The 15,709-nt window shown below is 37.7% G+C and overlaps 1 protein-coding gene across 1 annotated transcript; it reads right to left on the bottom strand.

Moving 5' to 3' along the window:
- Positions 1 to 5,000: 5,000 nt before the first annotated feature.
- LOC122278811 (zinc finger protein ZAT5-like) lies at positions 5,001 to 6,424 on the bottom strand. Its single transcript, XM_043089013.1, has 2 exons — positions 6,152 to 6,424; positions 5,001 to 6,103 (listed from the first exon to the last, which is right to left on the bottom strand). Exon 2 carries the CDS (start codon positions 6,036 to 6,038, stop codon positions 5,199 to 5,201), a length of 840 nt encoding a protein of 279 aa, XP_042944947.1. The 5' UTR covers positions 6,039 to 6,103; positions 6,152 to 6,424; the 3' UTR covers positions 5,001 to 5,198.
- Positions 6,425 to 15,709: the final 9,285 nt, after the last annotated feature.

Below are 15,709 nucleotides of genomic sequence, written 5' to 3'. Positions count from 1 at the left end.
GGACGTTTTGATCCAACAAAAGTTGGATATTACGTTAGAAGAAAAACTAGATAATATGACTGAAAAGGATTGGAAGAAGCTTAATACCCAAGCTTGGAGTACAATCTGGTTATGTCTTACCAAAGAACAAAAGTACTTTGTCATGAAAGAGACAAATGCAAAGGAAATTCGGCAGAAATTGGAAGATAAGTTCATGAAAAAAAGCATTGAGAGCCGTTTTCACTTGAAAAAAAAGATCTTCAGATTCTAGTTTTGTGAAGGTATTTCTATGTCTGAACATCTAAATAGTTACAATCAAATTCTTGCTGTTTATTAAACTTGGATGTTCAAATCCAACATGAAGATAAGGCTTTACTTTTATTAAATTCATTGCCTGATACATACAAGCATTTAATTACTACACTATTTTATGGGAAAGGAAAGATCAGTTTTGACGATGTATCTAGTTCTTTAATTAGCAATGAGTACTGCAGAAAAGATAAGCAGGTATAACTAGATACATCAAGTAAAGCATTAACAGCAAGGAGGAGACTACAGTCAAGGTATCCGGGAAAGAAGAAAGGTTTTCAATAAAAAAAAACTCAGGCCACATCACGTGGTTCATCGGTCAGGAGAAAACTCACTATAGACGAATGTTCCTTTTGTTGCAACAAACGAAAATGGAAGAAGGATTGTTCCAAGCTGAAGGGATAACAACAGAATCAACCCACCACAGCCAATGTCGCGTACATAGATGAAGATTCAGATTTTGTCTTGACAAGTTCATCATCCATTTGTTATTCTGATGAATGGATTATATATTATGAATGTACCTATCACATGTGTCCCAATCAGGACTGGTTTGCTGACTTCACAAAGATTGAGGGTGGAACAGTACTTATGGGCAACGACAGTGCTTGTAAGACTTAGGAAATAGGAAGCATTCGGTTGAAACTACACGATGGTAGTGTCAAGACTCTGACAGAAGTTCGGTACGTTTCAGACTTATAGAAGAATCCCATCTCACTTGTATTTCTGGATTTAAAGGGATTCAAAATCACCATTGAAGATGGAACTCTCAAAGTCATGATGGAAGTTCAAGTGTCTATGAAGGATTTAAGACAAGGAAACTTATACTTCTTGCAATGAAGTATTGTTGATGGAAGAGCTTCCACATGCTGTGAGAAGCTTGATGAGACTAATGCTGACACCACCAGTCTTTGGCATATGCTTATGGGACACGCTGGAGAAAAAGTTTTGCAAACACTAGTGAAGCAAGGTTTACTCAAATTTGCCAAGACTAGTAAATTGTTTTTCTGTTTTCACTGTGTATTGAGGAAGCAGAGGCAGATTAAGTTTGGAACCGCTGTACACAATACACAATAGATAATTAACTATGTACACTTCAATGTTTGGAGACCTACCAAAAATGTATCTTTGAGAGGTAAGCATTGGTTTGTAACTTTTGTATATGATTATTCTCGTTGTGTGTAGGTATATACGATGAAGAATAAAGATGAAGTATTGAACATCTTCCTTGTTTGGAAGAAAATGATTGAGACTCAGACCGGCAGAAAAATCAAGCGGCTCAGATCTAATAATGGAGGTGAGTACACTTCAGACTCTTTCATGGAAGTATGCAGGAGAGAGGTAATTGTCAGACACTTTATGATACGAGGAATACCACAACAAAACAATGTGGCTGAATGGATGAATCATACTTTATTAGAGAAAGTGCGATGTATGTTACTAGATGCTGGATTCAGTAAATAATTTTGAGCTAAAGCTGTGACATATACTTGTCATCTCATCAACCGACTACCCGTAGCTGCTAATAACGGGAAGACACCCATTGAAATGTGGAAAGGTATACATGCTACTGATTATGACTCTTTACAGATTTTTAAAGGTACACATGCTACTGATTATGACTCTTTACACGTTTTCAAATGTCCTGCTTACTATCATGCTAAAGAAAGTAAGCTTGATCGTAGAGCCAAGAAAGCAAAATTCTTAGGTTTTAGTATTGGTGTAAAAGGGTATAAACTCTGGTACATAGAGTGTAAAAAGGTAATCATCAGTAGAGATGTTACATTCAACGAATCTGAGATACTTAAGTTACATAAGTATAAAGATTCCAATGAAGGCAGCCATGATGGTGAAATACTAGATGATTCATAGAATGTGAAGTTTACTACTGCAAAGAATTTGGGAGAGCATGGTCAAGATAAGGTTGATAGTTCAGTCAAAGTACCTCCACGTCAACCTGAATCAATAGCAGCCAATAGTTGGGATGAGAGAAACGTGTACCGACATGTTTTGTAGAGTATATGACATATGCACTGCAAGCTAAAGGGGGTGAGATCCCAACCACTTACAAAAAAGCCATATAGTCCAGTGAACAAGTTGAATGGACAAATGTAATGAATGAAGAGATGCAGTCTCATCACAAAAGCCAGACTTGGGAGCTTATGCTGCTTCCATGAAAAAAGAAGTTAATTGGTTGTAAGTGAGTCTTTAATCAAAAAGATGATCAAGCTGCTAAAAATGGAGTACTATACAAAGCTAGATTGGTAGCCAAGGGCTACGCTCAGACAAAGGGAATTGACTGCAGTGAAGTATTGTCTCTTGTTGTGAAGCATTCATCCATTTAGATATTGTTAGCTTTGGTTGCACAATATAATCTTGAGTTAATGTGGAGACAACTTTCTTACATGGTAATTCAGAGGAGGAGATCTATCTGCCTCAACTAGAAGGTTTTAAAGAAGCTAGAAAAGAAAATTGGGTCTACAGTCTTAAGAAGTCACTTTATGGCTTGAAGCAGTCACTTCGGCAATTGTACAAGCGTTTCGATCACTTTATGATGAATCGGAAATAGACTCGTTGCCAATACGATCACTGTGTATATTTAAGAAAACTTGCAAATGAATCTTTTATTTATGTGCTTTTATATGTAGATGATATGTTAATTGCATGTAAAAGTAAGGGGGAGATAAATCGTTTAAAAACTTAGTTGAGTCATGAGTTTGAAGTGAAAGATCTGGAAGAAGCACGAAGAATATTGGGGATGGAGATCAGTAGAGATAGGGTGAAAAGTATAGTTCACCTTACTCAGAAGCAATATCTGAAGAGAATACCGCAATGCTTTAACATGGACTCGAAGACAAAGCTGGTGAGTACTACAATGGCCCCATATTTCAAACTCAGTGCATTGCAGTCTTCTAAAGATGATGAAGAGCGGGAATACATGAGGAATGTCCCATATGCAAGTATTGTTGGAAGTTTAATATATGCCATGGTGTGTACATGACTTGATATCTCCCAGGCCGTTAGCTTAGTTAGTCGCTATATGCATAATCCAGGAAAGGCCCATTGGCATGTGGCTAAATGGATTCTACGGTATATTTTAAGAAACGTAGATATTAGTTTGAAGTTTGAAAAGAGTAGAAATAGTCTAGTAACTGGATATGTTGACTCAGACTGTGCAGGTGATCTTAACAGATGCCGATCGACAATTGGATATGTGTTCACTATGGCTGGAGGACCAGTTAGTTAGAGATCAAATTTGTAATTTATAATTGCACTATCATCCACTGTGGCTGAATATATGGTTGTAACAGAAGTTGTGAAAGAAGCCATTTGGTTATAGGAACTGGTAACAGACTTGGGGTTTAAGCAGTAAGAGGTTACCGTTTATTGTGACAGTTAAAGTACAATTCATTTGGCCAAAAATCAAGTGTATCACTCTCGAACAAAATACACAGATGCCCGATTTCACTTTATACGTGACATATTAGAAGAAGAGGACATCAAACTTCAGAAGATTGGAGCTGAAGATAATCCATTAAATATATTGACGAAAGTCGTCATAGGTATTAAGTTTCAATACTGTTTGGACTTGATCAATATTGTACACTGCTGAACAGTCTCGGGTGCATTGAAGCACATTCGATAGTGGAAGTCTCTCATATCAAAGAAGGATATGTATTCATTTGAAGAATGAATCAGTTTATAAGGAGCCTAGTATGACATACTTGGGTGGAGGGGGTGATTATTGAAATCCCCCCAAGTATGCATACCCATGCACAGCTACCTCCTCATATGTAGCCACCCACCCACCGAAAGTCCTTTGTCCATATTAGGACACTCAATTCTCTGGCAGCAATTTATATTGCACCGATTCACTTGGTAAAGAATTGTGGGTGTTTGTTCCCTATGACTTCTCCTATAAAATGAGAGTTCTGATATGTAAGAGATGGGGCAAAAAAGAGAGATAATGGATGTGAGATAGAAATTATTGAGTGTATGTAATCTCAAACAAACTTAATGAATTTTGGCTCCAGTGGATATAGGCAATTTGCTGAACCACTTAAATATCGTTTTATGTGATTTTGGACAGGTTAGAGGCGCAACAAAAATAGGTATATATATATATATATGAGATTCTAGCTTGTTTCCTCTTTCATCTCATGCATACATATAAGATTGAAATGAAATCGATCATTTCTTATACGAGTATACCACTAAATAAAAGAAGTCGATATTCTGTAACTTTTTATAAGCAGTAATGAAAGATTCGTACGATCGAAGACATGCACGAGGATTATAGTGACATCATGAGATTATTATAAAGTTGAGAAATAAAAAGTCTCCCAAAAACAAAACGGATGCGTGCAGCATATCACTTTCTAAACAAATATAAAGCTGATCCATAAAAGAAGGCCGTTAGCTTCCGGCATTGCTTGCCACCCGTTTGTTTTTGTCAGTTTAATGAAACAGACAGAAAGAGAGAGACTTACTTTTCTTGCAAACGAAACAAGCTAGGGAACTTTGCTAACCCATGCATCACTTTCGGTTGGGGTTTCCGTGGTGGCAATCTCGTGCCAAGTCCCTGCCCTCTTTTGCACGCCTTGCACACGTACGTAAATACAGTGTCTCCGTCTTTCAAATTTCTCATATGCCTCTAATTACGTACACATGAAGAAAAGGAACCGCATGTTTACAGGAACAAAGAAAAAGGCTTGAAGTGAAAATAATTAAGCCTTTTGTAAACCAAATTCAACCGGAAAATGCACAAGCCAGTTACCCAAAGATGGGAAATATTTCGAGTATTTTGTCAACATATACAGTAGGATAGAATTTGAAGAATGATAAGTCACAATTGTACTAGGGTGAGATTATATATAACTAAATCCATAAAAAGAAGATGGACTTGCACTTTAGTAATGGCAATCCACCAAAGCAGAAGTACTGGAGAAGAAGAGCACTGGCTCTTTTGAAACCAAGGAAAAACTACTGGAATCTCTGTGCAGATGATCATGGTCTTCGGGGGCTGGAAGATTAAGATCCAATTGTAGAATGTTTCTTTTTTTGCTGGCTTTGTGCGACTCAGGAGGATTACTCAAAGTATTTCCCGCACTAGGGACAGTTGTTGCAGTGCTCATAAACGTTCTGTGCCGCCTCATATGTCCCCCCAAGGCTTGGCCGGACGAGAACTCAGCGCCACATATCGAACAGTCATGAACCTTGGATTTGTTGTTACTACTATACAGATGATCCCTATTACCTAATTGCAATGAAAGGGTTGTGCTAGTGTTGTCAAATCGATAATCCTGTACGCCGAGAAGAGTTAAGGGTTTCTTCTCATCAGTATTAATATCAGCCCTAGGTTTCTTGTGACTGGCTCTGTGTCCACCCAGCGCTTGGAACGAAGCGAAGCGCCGGCTACAGGTCTTGCACTGGTACGCCGTTGATAACGCAGCCTGTTCTTGTACTTTTCGGCTATGGCGGCCTTGAGCCAAGAGAATCAAACAGTTGGCCATGTCCTCCTCCTCTTCTTCTTCTGCAATAGTACTGTCCGTGAGTTCTGCCGAGGGTGTAGGAGAGGGCGCTGCACGATGAGGATCAGGTGCGCCAGAATGATCACTAGATGAGGTAGAAGCCAGAGTTAGCCCTAGCTGTGACTGCAGCCCATGACGCTTTGTGCGTTTGGCTCTTGTTATCTCTGTGTGATCTTTATTATAATGCCCCACGACTTCCTCTTTCGATGGTTTCATCATCTTCTATCGATCTCAGCAGCGCCAAAAGGGAATAATGAGAGAGAGAGAGAGAGAGAGAGAGAGAGAGAGAGAGAGAGAGAGAGAGAGAGAGAGAGAGAGAGAGAGAGAGAGAGGTATGGCGGAAGAAGCGATTGCAAAGAGATGGAGTGGGAGCAAATAATATAGTGAATGGTGTGAGGGTTTTGGAGTAGTACTAGAGTTAAAAAGCTGTAAAGAATATGGCCCCGTGAACAGTAACCGTGAATTTAATTTGCTGTGCCAGTCTTGCGTTTCCAACCTTAGAAGTTATGGACACATATACATATAGTGTTATAAAATTCAGGTGTGCGCTGTAAGAGATCAGAGGGAGAGAGAAAGAATTAAGCAATATTATTGCAAGTATGAGGAGGCGAGCAAACGAGTGAGATTCGGTTGGCTTTGAAGCAAACCCATTACTTTTCCCCAACGATTCCTCCTGGCCTGGAGATTGATCAGGATTGGTTTGCAAGTCTGGAACCACAGATATTGCGCTACCTTCTCTCCATCCTTTTCTGTTTTTGGCTACTTTATTTGCTTTCCTTGCTGGTCTGGTTTAGGAAGCTAGAATTGGATCTAATTTAAATTTTTAATTTTTTTTTTTTAAATTCATGTAGATTATATAAAAGTTACTAAGTACCATTTGGTCCCATAATTTAAAAAAAAAAAATTCGGTGTCTAAAAATTATCTGTATAGTCATTTTTATGTATTTTTTTACACTATATTAATGTGATTAGTCGCATTATTTTTTTAATATAAAATAACTGCTTTAACCAATCACATTAATGAAGTGCGCGCGTAAAAAGTATGTAAAAGTGACTGTATGTAGTATAATTTTTTGGAGTCAGGTTTTGAACTCATCTCAACCTATTTTATACATTTTGATACATATTTCACTATAAAAAAAATGATCATTTATAAATTATATGCGACAAAAATGATTATTTGCGATCCAAACAGATTTATTTTGACATAAAATAATCATTTTCACAATAAATAATTAAACGCAATTGAGCAATTTTATGTAATGTTTCAATTCATTTATATCCAAAACATTTTAATAAAATTTATAAAATATTATGTATAGCATCCAAACGCAACTTAAGCGTCTGTTGGGCACGTAAGAACTCACTCCGGATTTCATGGGCAGTTGATCCACATGCACACTCCACGATCACATTAATTATGTGCTGTTCACTTTTTCGATGGAGAATAATTAACCCATAATATATGCGGACAATATGATTATCTAATTATTTGATGAGAAAATCCAAAAATTCTCTTGCTAATAATTAATCACGTCGCTCCTAGCTAGCTAAGGGTTGGCAGGGTTGCGGACTGCTCAATTCAGTTCTAATTTGATAAGGGATTAAATATAGTGCATGATGCAATATATGGATCAGATTAGATCCCCAAGTTCCAACATCCCAACTAGCTCGATCGTTAGACTTTAGAGAATATGAATATATTACGGGTGCTACCAGCACCATACGGTGCGGGGTAGGCACCCCCCCGCCCCCCCCCCCCCCCCCCCCGCATGGGGCGGATGGAAAAAATCCCCCCCGTCCCCCGCCTCCGGTGTGCGGGGGCGGGGTACCCCGTCCAGCATGACGGGGTACGGGATGGGGGGGCAGTTCGTCCGGCCCCCCGCACCCCCCTTCTGGGCGTGCGTCCGGCGTGGCAGAGAGAGGAGGGACGGCGTGGCAGAGGGAGGAGGGACGGCGTGCGTCCGGCGTGGCAGAGGCAGAGCACGGCGTGGGGAGGGACTCGGGAGAAACTTTCTGGGTATGGGTTTCGGGGTCTCGGACGCGGGGGGGGGGGGGGGGGGGGGAAGGGGTATAAGTCACTTGCCGGCGTGGCAGAGCACGGCGAGTTCGCGAGCCTTCTTCATCAGCCCGCCCTTCCGCTTCGAGAACGTCACTTGCCGGATGGACTGGGGGGCAGTCCTCGTTTCTTCGTTTCTGATATTCCTCTGTGATGCGGGATGGGGTGGGGGGGCAGTCCTCGTTTCTTCGTTTCATCTTCATAAGAAACAAAGCCTAAACTTGAGAGTGGCACACAGATCGAAGAGTGTTGAGAGATTAACCGAGAAAGAGAGGAGTCAAATGGGCAGAGTGTTTATTCGAATCTGAAATCGTTTACAGAGGAACTTACGGGGGAACGGAGGCGATGGAATAGGCGGGGGGCCGGTTGTTGGTCCAAGATGCAGCTCGGAGATCCAACGAGGAAGAACTGCTGTGAGGGGCAATTGGGGACGAACCCGCCTACTTTCCCTTCACCTATCTCCGGCTTAAATAGTTAAACTTATATATATATAATATATATTATATATTATATATATTATATATGATACGGGGCGGGGGAAAAACGGACCGGGGGGGGTCCGTCCCCATCCCCCGCCCCTGCTGGATTACAGCTTACGGGCCGGGGGGCTCCGCCCCGGCCCTGACGGTGTGGATGCCCCGTCCCCGCATAGTCGGGGCGGGGCAGCGGGTAACGGGGCCCCGCTGCCCACCCCTAGAATATATCGAATGGTACCATCGCTGGACTTGGATTCATGCATGCATGTATGGTCACTGCATATATATATATACACACTAGTGGAGGCCAAACGTGCTTTGCACGTTTGCTTAGTTGTGTTTTTTAATTGTCTTATAAAAAAATTTATTCATAGTAAATTTGAACAACAAAATAGAAATACAAACAGAATTTTATTTTTTATTTATTTTTTGTTCATGATCATTGTAATTCTCAGTTATATTGCACATGGCCAATAGAGAGAACATTGAAATTTTTGTGTTGTTGCTGATTGAATATTTCTGAATCTACAGCAAGTTGAATCATCTACTTTTTTTTTGAAACTTGTACTGCAATAGTCTCTATAAACTTACTCCTATATGTTAAGTATTTAATGAAATTAGAGAATGAATAAATTTGTAAATAATTAATTTACAAAAAAAGCAAAATAAAAAAATAATTAGTATGCTCCTATATGATATATATTTAATGAGATTAGAGAATGAATAAATGTGTAAATAATTAATTTACAAAAAAAGTAAAATAAAAAATAATTAGTATTTTATTATAATTTAAAGTTGAAATGTTTCATGTATACTATAGAAACTGTATGAATGAAAAAATTTATTTTATGAATTTTAAGTTGTGAAATTTATTTTGATGTGTTTTATTGATATTAATTATTGTTTTGCATTTAAATTGATCTTTACTTTAAATTAGTTTAATGTTGAACTTTAATTATTTTATTTTATTAACATTGAGTCATAGTATTTTTATTTGGCTCTTATTTATTTTTTTATTGTGCATTTTTCTTTTGTTGAACTCTTCTATTTTCGGATTAGGCTTGGAGAGTGTATTTTATTTTTCTTTTAGGCGCAGCCTAACCCGTGAGCCTTCAACCCAGCCCACTAAATTCCTCCCAAACGGAGTCGTTTGATCCAGCCATAGGGCTTCTTCTTTTCTTCTCCTTCTTTCTGCTGCGCGCCGTTGTTCTTCTCCACCTCATTTCCGTTAAAATTAAAACAAGTTTGTTGTTTTAATTTTAACGTGTTTTTCATTGTATTATTTTATAATTGATAAGTTATACAATTTATTTTAATGTTCTTTCTTGATATTAATTATTATTTTGTATTTAAATTACTCTTTACATTAAATTATTTTATTATTGGGTTTAATTATTTTATTTTATTAATATTGAGTTGTAGTGTTTTTATTTAATTTTTATTTATTATTTTGTATTTAAATTACTCTTTAATTTAAATTATTTTATTATTGGGTTTAATTATTTTATTTTATTAATATTAAGCTGTAGTGTTTTATTTAATTTTTATTTATTTTTATTATACTTTTTTACCTTATCAGACTTATATTTTCGGATGGGCTCTGCTTTAGTGGATTTTTCCTTTATTTTTGGGTCAAGCCCTTTCAGTTTTCGGGCCCAACCCTTGTACCTTAAGTCCAGGCCCTTATTCCCTTAAACGGCGCCGTTTTGGTCCATGCCCCTTAGGGTTTAATTCTTTCTTCTTCCTCCTCCTGGCGCTGACTGCTTCTCCTCCATTTTTATTTTTTCTTCCTCTCTTTTCTATGTGCTGCTACTTCTGCTTCTCTTCGGTTCTTCTTCCTCTCATTTTCTAGCAATTAGCCGTGCGCGCCCAGCTACCCAACCTCCACTGAAAGCCACAGCAGCCCAGCAACGCCGCACAGCTCTCCACACGGCAACAAACATGCTTGTTGCTAGCTGCTCCATTCTTCTTCTTCATCTGGTATGGTTTTTTTTCTCTCTCTATCTTTGATTTTCTTCTTCTTCTAATACGAAACCTTGCCTTCTCTTCTTTTCTATTATTTTATTTTTCATTTCTTTTTTCTCCATTTGTAGGTCTGATGTGAGCCTCCATGCCTGCCTCGTTTTGTCTTCATCGTTCCCTTAGCATTTCCGAATGCAAGCTTGTGAAACTCCCTTTGTATTTCCACTTTTTCTTCCCCAAATCCGGCTGCCTTGAGTTCAGTTTTGCTCTATTTTTCAGCCCCTAAACCATGAGGTTCGTTTGATTTGCTTGGTTCTGGGCTGTGATTTTGAGCAACCAAACAGAGGCTTTGAGGAGGTGAGGCTGTGACGATGAAAATGGGTCTGGGTGGAGGTGAAGCTTGGCTTCGGTCTTGGTTGAGCTTGGTGGCAGCAACTTTCGGTTTGCCTTTTGGTTTGAGTAGGCCACAAGTGTGAAGCTCTACAACCGAGCAACTACCAAGCGTATGATCTTGCACGGACAGCTTGCATAAAAAAAAAAATAAACACTGAAACGGAATTAGAAAGTACTGTTCATTACTATAACTGTGTTATAGCCACTTATTATTATAGATAGATATTATATATATTTCTGGTATACTTATGAATATATAGTAGTAAGATTGTGATGACCCGCTTTCGCTTGTATTTTCGCTGAAATGGTTGTTTTTATTTTAATTAATATATTAGTTATTTATTTTAATTTACTGAGTTTTAAAATTAGTTTTTAATTTAATTGATGTTGTGTTTTATTTCTTTTAGTTGTTTTGTGGTTTTTAATCTCGTTTCGGTGGTTTAGTTTTGTTTTCCGGAATGAGGATTAGACCTCATCTTTTTTCCCTACACCTCTTTTCCTTTTTCCTTTTCTTTTTCCTTTTTTTCTCTTTTTTTTCTTCTTTCTTTTTCCTTTCTTTTTCTCTTTTTTCTTTCTTTTCTTTTTTTTCCTCTCTCCCCGCGTCGACCCCCCCGGTCTCTCTCTCTCTCTCTTCTCTCTCTCTCTCTCTCTCTCTCTCTCTCTCTCTCTCTCTCTCTCTCTCTCTCTCTCTCTCTCACGCCGGAGCCTTCAACCCTTCGAACCGCCACCGTCCGGCCACCGTGCGGCTCACCGCCGGCACCGTTCGACTCCCCTCCCTCCGGCGCACCTTCCCACCAAAACCCACCCCCATCCGGTCGGCCGTTTGGCCGGAAAAGCCATCCAAAGGCTGCACGGTTTTTGCTCCGATCCGCCGCCGTCGCTCCACCTCCGGCTACCATTTCTTCACCACTTCATCACCGGTCCCTTGCCGTCCTAACCCACCTATTTTCGGCCTCCAACGACCACCGAAACAGCTCCCACGAGCTAGCTTTCCTTTTTGGGAGATCCGGCCTCTTTCCGGCGTTTTCGCCGCCACCCACGGCCAACCACCACTTCCAATAACTTCACAATCATCCCTAGACCATTCCCTATCGATCCCAAGCCCTGGTTTGTCCCCGTTCAAAAGTGGGTATTTCACAACCCACGGCCACAGTGATTTTTCACTGTAACGTTGCTTTTTCTTCGCCGTTTGCAACGCCGGGTGTTTTCTAAAATTACCGTATAGCGCTGTAAGTATTTTTCAAACCCTATTTTCAGATTTAAATATATATCGCTCTTTCAATAATTTATCTACTGATTGGTTGATTCCGGACTGAGTCCGAGGAGTTTGGAGGTCGGATGGATGGAGGACGGAGTTGCTTGATTTATTGTTTTATGATTTATTGTTTTATGGTTGATTGTTTGTTTTGTGCATTGATAATTGCATTTGCATGGTGCATGCACGTGTATTTTATTTTTATTTGAGAAATCCTGTTTTGCTGGCGTGAATGGATTTTCGGGTGCGTGTGTCTCACGAGCCCAAGCCGGGATGGGTTATTATCTCAGTGGAGCTCCTCTGGTCATTCGGGAGTGGATAATACTGAGTGACGTCCCCTGAGTTGTCGCTGGGCGACGACGGGAACGGCGCTAGAGGATGGCCCAGCCAGGTACGCGCGGGGCGCGAGTCTGGGCATCGCTCTACTCACCAACTCCGTGGCCCTTCGCTGGCGAGGGCTAGAGGATGGCCTGGCCAGGTACGCACGGGGCGCGAGTCTGGGCATCGCTCGTTTAGGTGTCACATGCGTAGTCGTTACCTGCGGTGTGGCACAGAGCCAGGGTGTGCGGATGATCCCTAGGGGAGATCATGGTGCATGCATAACCGGTTTGTTTTTATGGTTTTCGGATGTGGCCATTTTCTGGGAAAATGGCGATGTTGGTTTTTCGAGGCTTTTGATCCATTTTCTGAGAAAATGGTGGTTTGGGCCATTATCTGGGATAATGGCGAGGCGTGGTTTTTAATGATATGTTTTTATTGGGCCAAATGGGTTTTTGGCGTGCGTGGTAAAAATGTGGTTTTGCGGGACATGTGCATTGGCTTTTCTTGCATCCATGTTGTTTGAGTTCTATATGTTTTTATCTGGTGGTGTTTGGTTTTGCTTACCTGCGGTACCATTTTTGGTTCCGTAGCTTTTGGTGCAGAGTTCGAGGATGAGGAGGAGGAGGCTGAGCCCGAGGATGCGGCTCCGCCGGGTTGCTGATATTATGCTTTGTATTTGATATTATATTATATGCGTGTTAAATAATATTTTATTTATGTGTGTTTTGGAATAGCTTTGTATTAAACAAGAAAAATTCTGGTACTTAGTTATTGACTTGCTTTTCGCTGCGTTCTTCTCGTGCACTTTGTTGGCTTTGCACACACTTGGCACACGTCGTTAGGGTGGTGACCCGTGATGTCATCATCCGGACGTCTCGATTTTCCCATGTCCATGCGTGGGGATTTGGAGGCGTCACAAAGATAGTTTATGAATAGTAATGAAATAGTTTGAGTTAAAATATTTTATGGAATTTTGAAAAATAAGAGAGAAAATATTTAATAAAAATATTAGAAAAATTAAAATATTGTTATAATATTATTTTTATTTTAAAATTTAGAAAAGTTGATTTTTTTTTTTTTTGTGTTTTGTTTGGAAGTTTGTAATAATTAAATAATAATTAGATGAATAAGTTGAAAATTTGAAATTAAAAAATATTTATATTTATGATATTTAAATATTAAAAACAAACGGGATGAGATGGAATTAAGATGAAAGCATCTCTATATCCCATAATCCATCTATACGAATCATGAATTGACCTTTTAAGTTTGTATAGTAAAATTTTAATATATTTATAAATACCTTTTTTTTTAATTAATATTGGACGATGATCAAAGATCAGATCACCGTAAAAGAAATTAAAGAGAGAAAGTAGACTGAATGATTAGATGAAGGAAAAGACAGGGACAGTACTATCTTCGATAGAAAAACAAAGACGGGGTTAATTTGTTCAAATACTTTTTTTTCGATGGAATTTGTTCAAATACTAGGTAAGCTACTTCCTAGAAATACATGTTAACTTTTCCTATTTACTAGTTGTCGACGGTCCAATGTACGGAAATTATTAATTAAGAGCTACATAAGATGGGTAAAGAGCTAACAAGGGGACTGGTCTTTTTATTATTATTATTATTATTATTATTATTATTATTATCTGTTTAATTGAAAAATTAAAGTCTTTTTTTTCTTCTTTTTTATTGAGATTTTTTTATTGCATAAATAAAAAATAATATTTATAGTCATTAATGTACAAGTACTATATAATTATTCAAAAAAATAAAGACGAGACTCACGTGAAAAGAAATTAATTTTTTAATAATAAATTTTAATTTTTTTAAATGACTATTTGATATTTATATCTTTTATAAAAATATAAAACATTATTTATAAATAAAAAAATAAATCAATAGATAGAAATACTTGACATGGCAGCATCGATCTAATTAACAATCTAGACATTGATGTCACAAGCATTGTACTGTATCTTCTACAAACCTGCCATGTTGTGCAAGTAAGTCATGATGAGACGTCATAATTATATAAGGGAATTTCCAGGTTGGCAAAATGAAAGTTGGGTCATGCATGCATCTTGCTCTGTATTTACGTGCATGCGATCAATGATTGCGAAAGAAAAGATAGTCAAATTCAATGAATTAGTAATAATAAATTCTTGACAAAGATAATTAATACTGTTTGATGGGTTTCCTCTTCATATACGGTTAGGAGTGATCTGGAATGATTCTTGGAGTAAGGATTTAATATATATGGGAAGGGATTGTACCGAGGAACAAGTAATTAAGGAGTCAAAGCTGCAAGCATCGCCAATGCGCATATATGGTTGGCTAGCGACCCCAAGTAAAGAATCGAATTCAAGTGTATATATACTAATTAGGAAAATACTTAATTATCATGCGGATGGTTGGTGAAATGACACTGATTTTCATTTTTTTTTCTAAATACTTTATATTTTAATATTAATATTAGGAAAATACTTGGGAGACCGATAAACTAACCCTCCAAATATATTAATATTTTTTTTACTTAATGGTTAAGAAAGTATTTATTAACGAATTGGTATAGTGTATTCGATCTTTTAAAAAAATATGTTTAAATATATTTTAAAATACATGAAAAAAATTATAGTGATCAGTCCAAACTATTGATACCCTTTATCGGTACCGGTAGCAAGATCCTTAATATTAATAAAGAGAAATAATTTGTACAAGTCCTAATAGATAAGTCTTGTATAATCTCTTTGTAAAAAAGTATACTCCACTTCAAAAAAAATATATATATATATATATATATTCTTTCTAGTGAAATCTAAATTTTTATTGAAAATTTATATAAAATTTATATATTTAAAACTTGTAACAAACATTAACTCGTTAATAAAAGGGGAGAAGGAGAACCCCAATAAGCACCTCATGTGAAAAAATCAAAAAAGAAACCGTATGAATGATCTCTGTTATATGCATAGACCCAAGTGAAAAGAAAATTAATTTTTTAATAGGAGATCTCAATCTTTTTTAAAGTGACTGCACGACGTTTATATAATTCACGACTGTATATATGTAACATTACTCTTGGGGTATTAATGCTCATCCAATAGACAAAACCCACTGATTGTTTTTTTTTTTAAAGAGTCATGTTATATATAATCACTTTTGTATACTTATTACGCACTCCACTGATGTGATTGATTATATTAATTTTTTTTAACACTCAATTAATCATATCAGTGGAGTGTGTAAAAGAGTACATAAAAGTGATTGCATATTGAATTTTTGTTTTTTTAGTGATTAAAGAAGTGTTTTTTTAAATAATGTTATGAACTTTTTTAAAAAAGTATTTAAAGATATAAAAAATGTTTGAATAAAAAGAAACGAAAAACTTTAGCCTATTCGATGGCCATCCTCGAAA

This window comes from Carya illinoinensis, chromosome 10, assembly GCF_018687715.1.
Source record: "Carya illinoinensis cultivar Pawnee chromosome 10, C.illinoinensisPawnee_v1, whole genome shotgun sequence".
In the NCBI taxonomy this organism is placed as follows: domain Eukaryota; kingdom Viridiplantae; phylum Streptophyta; class Magnoliopsida; order Fagales; family Juglandaceae; genus Carya; species Carya illinoinensis.
The sequence above is the reverse complement of the archived record's forward strand: the minus strand, read 5'-3'. Positions and strand labels throughout refer to the sequence as shown.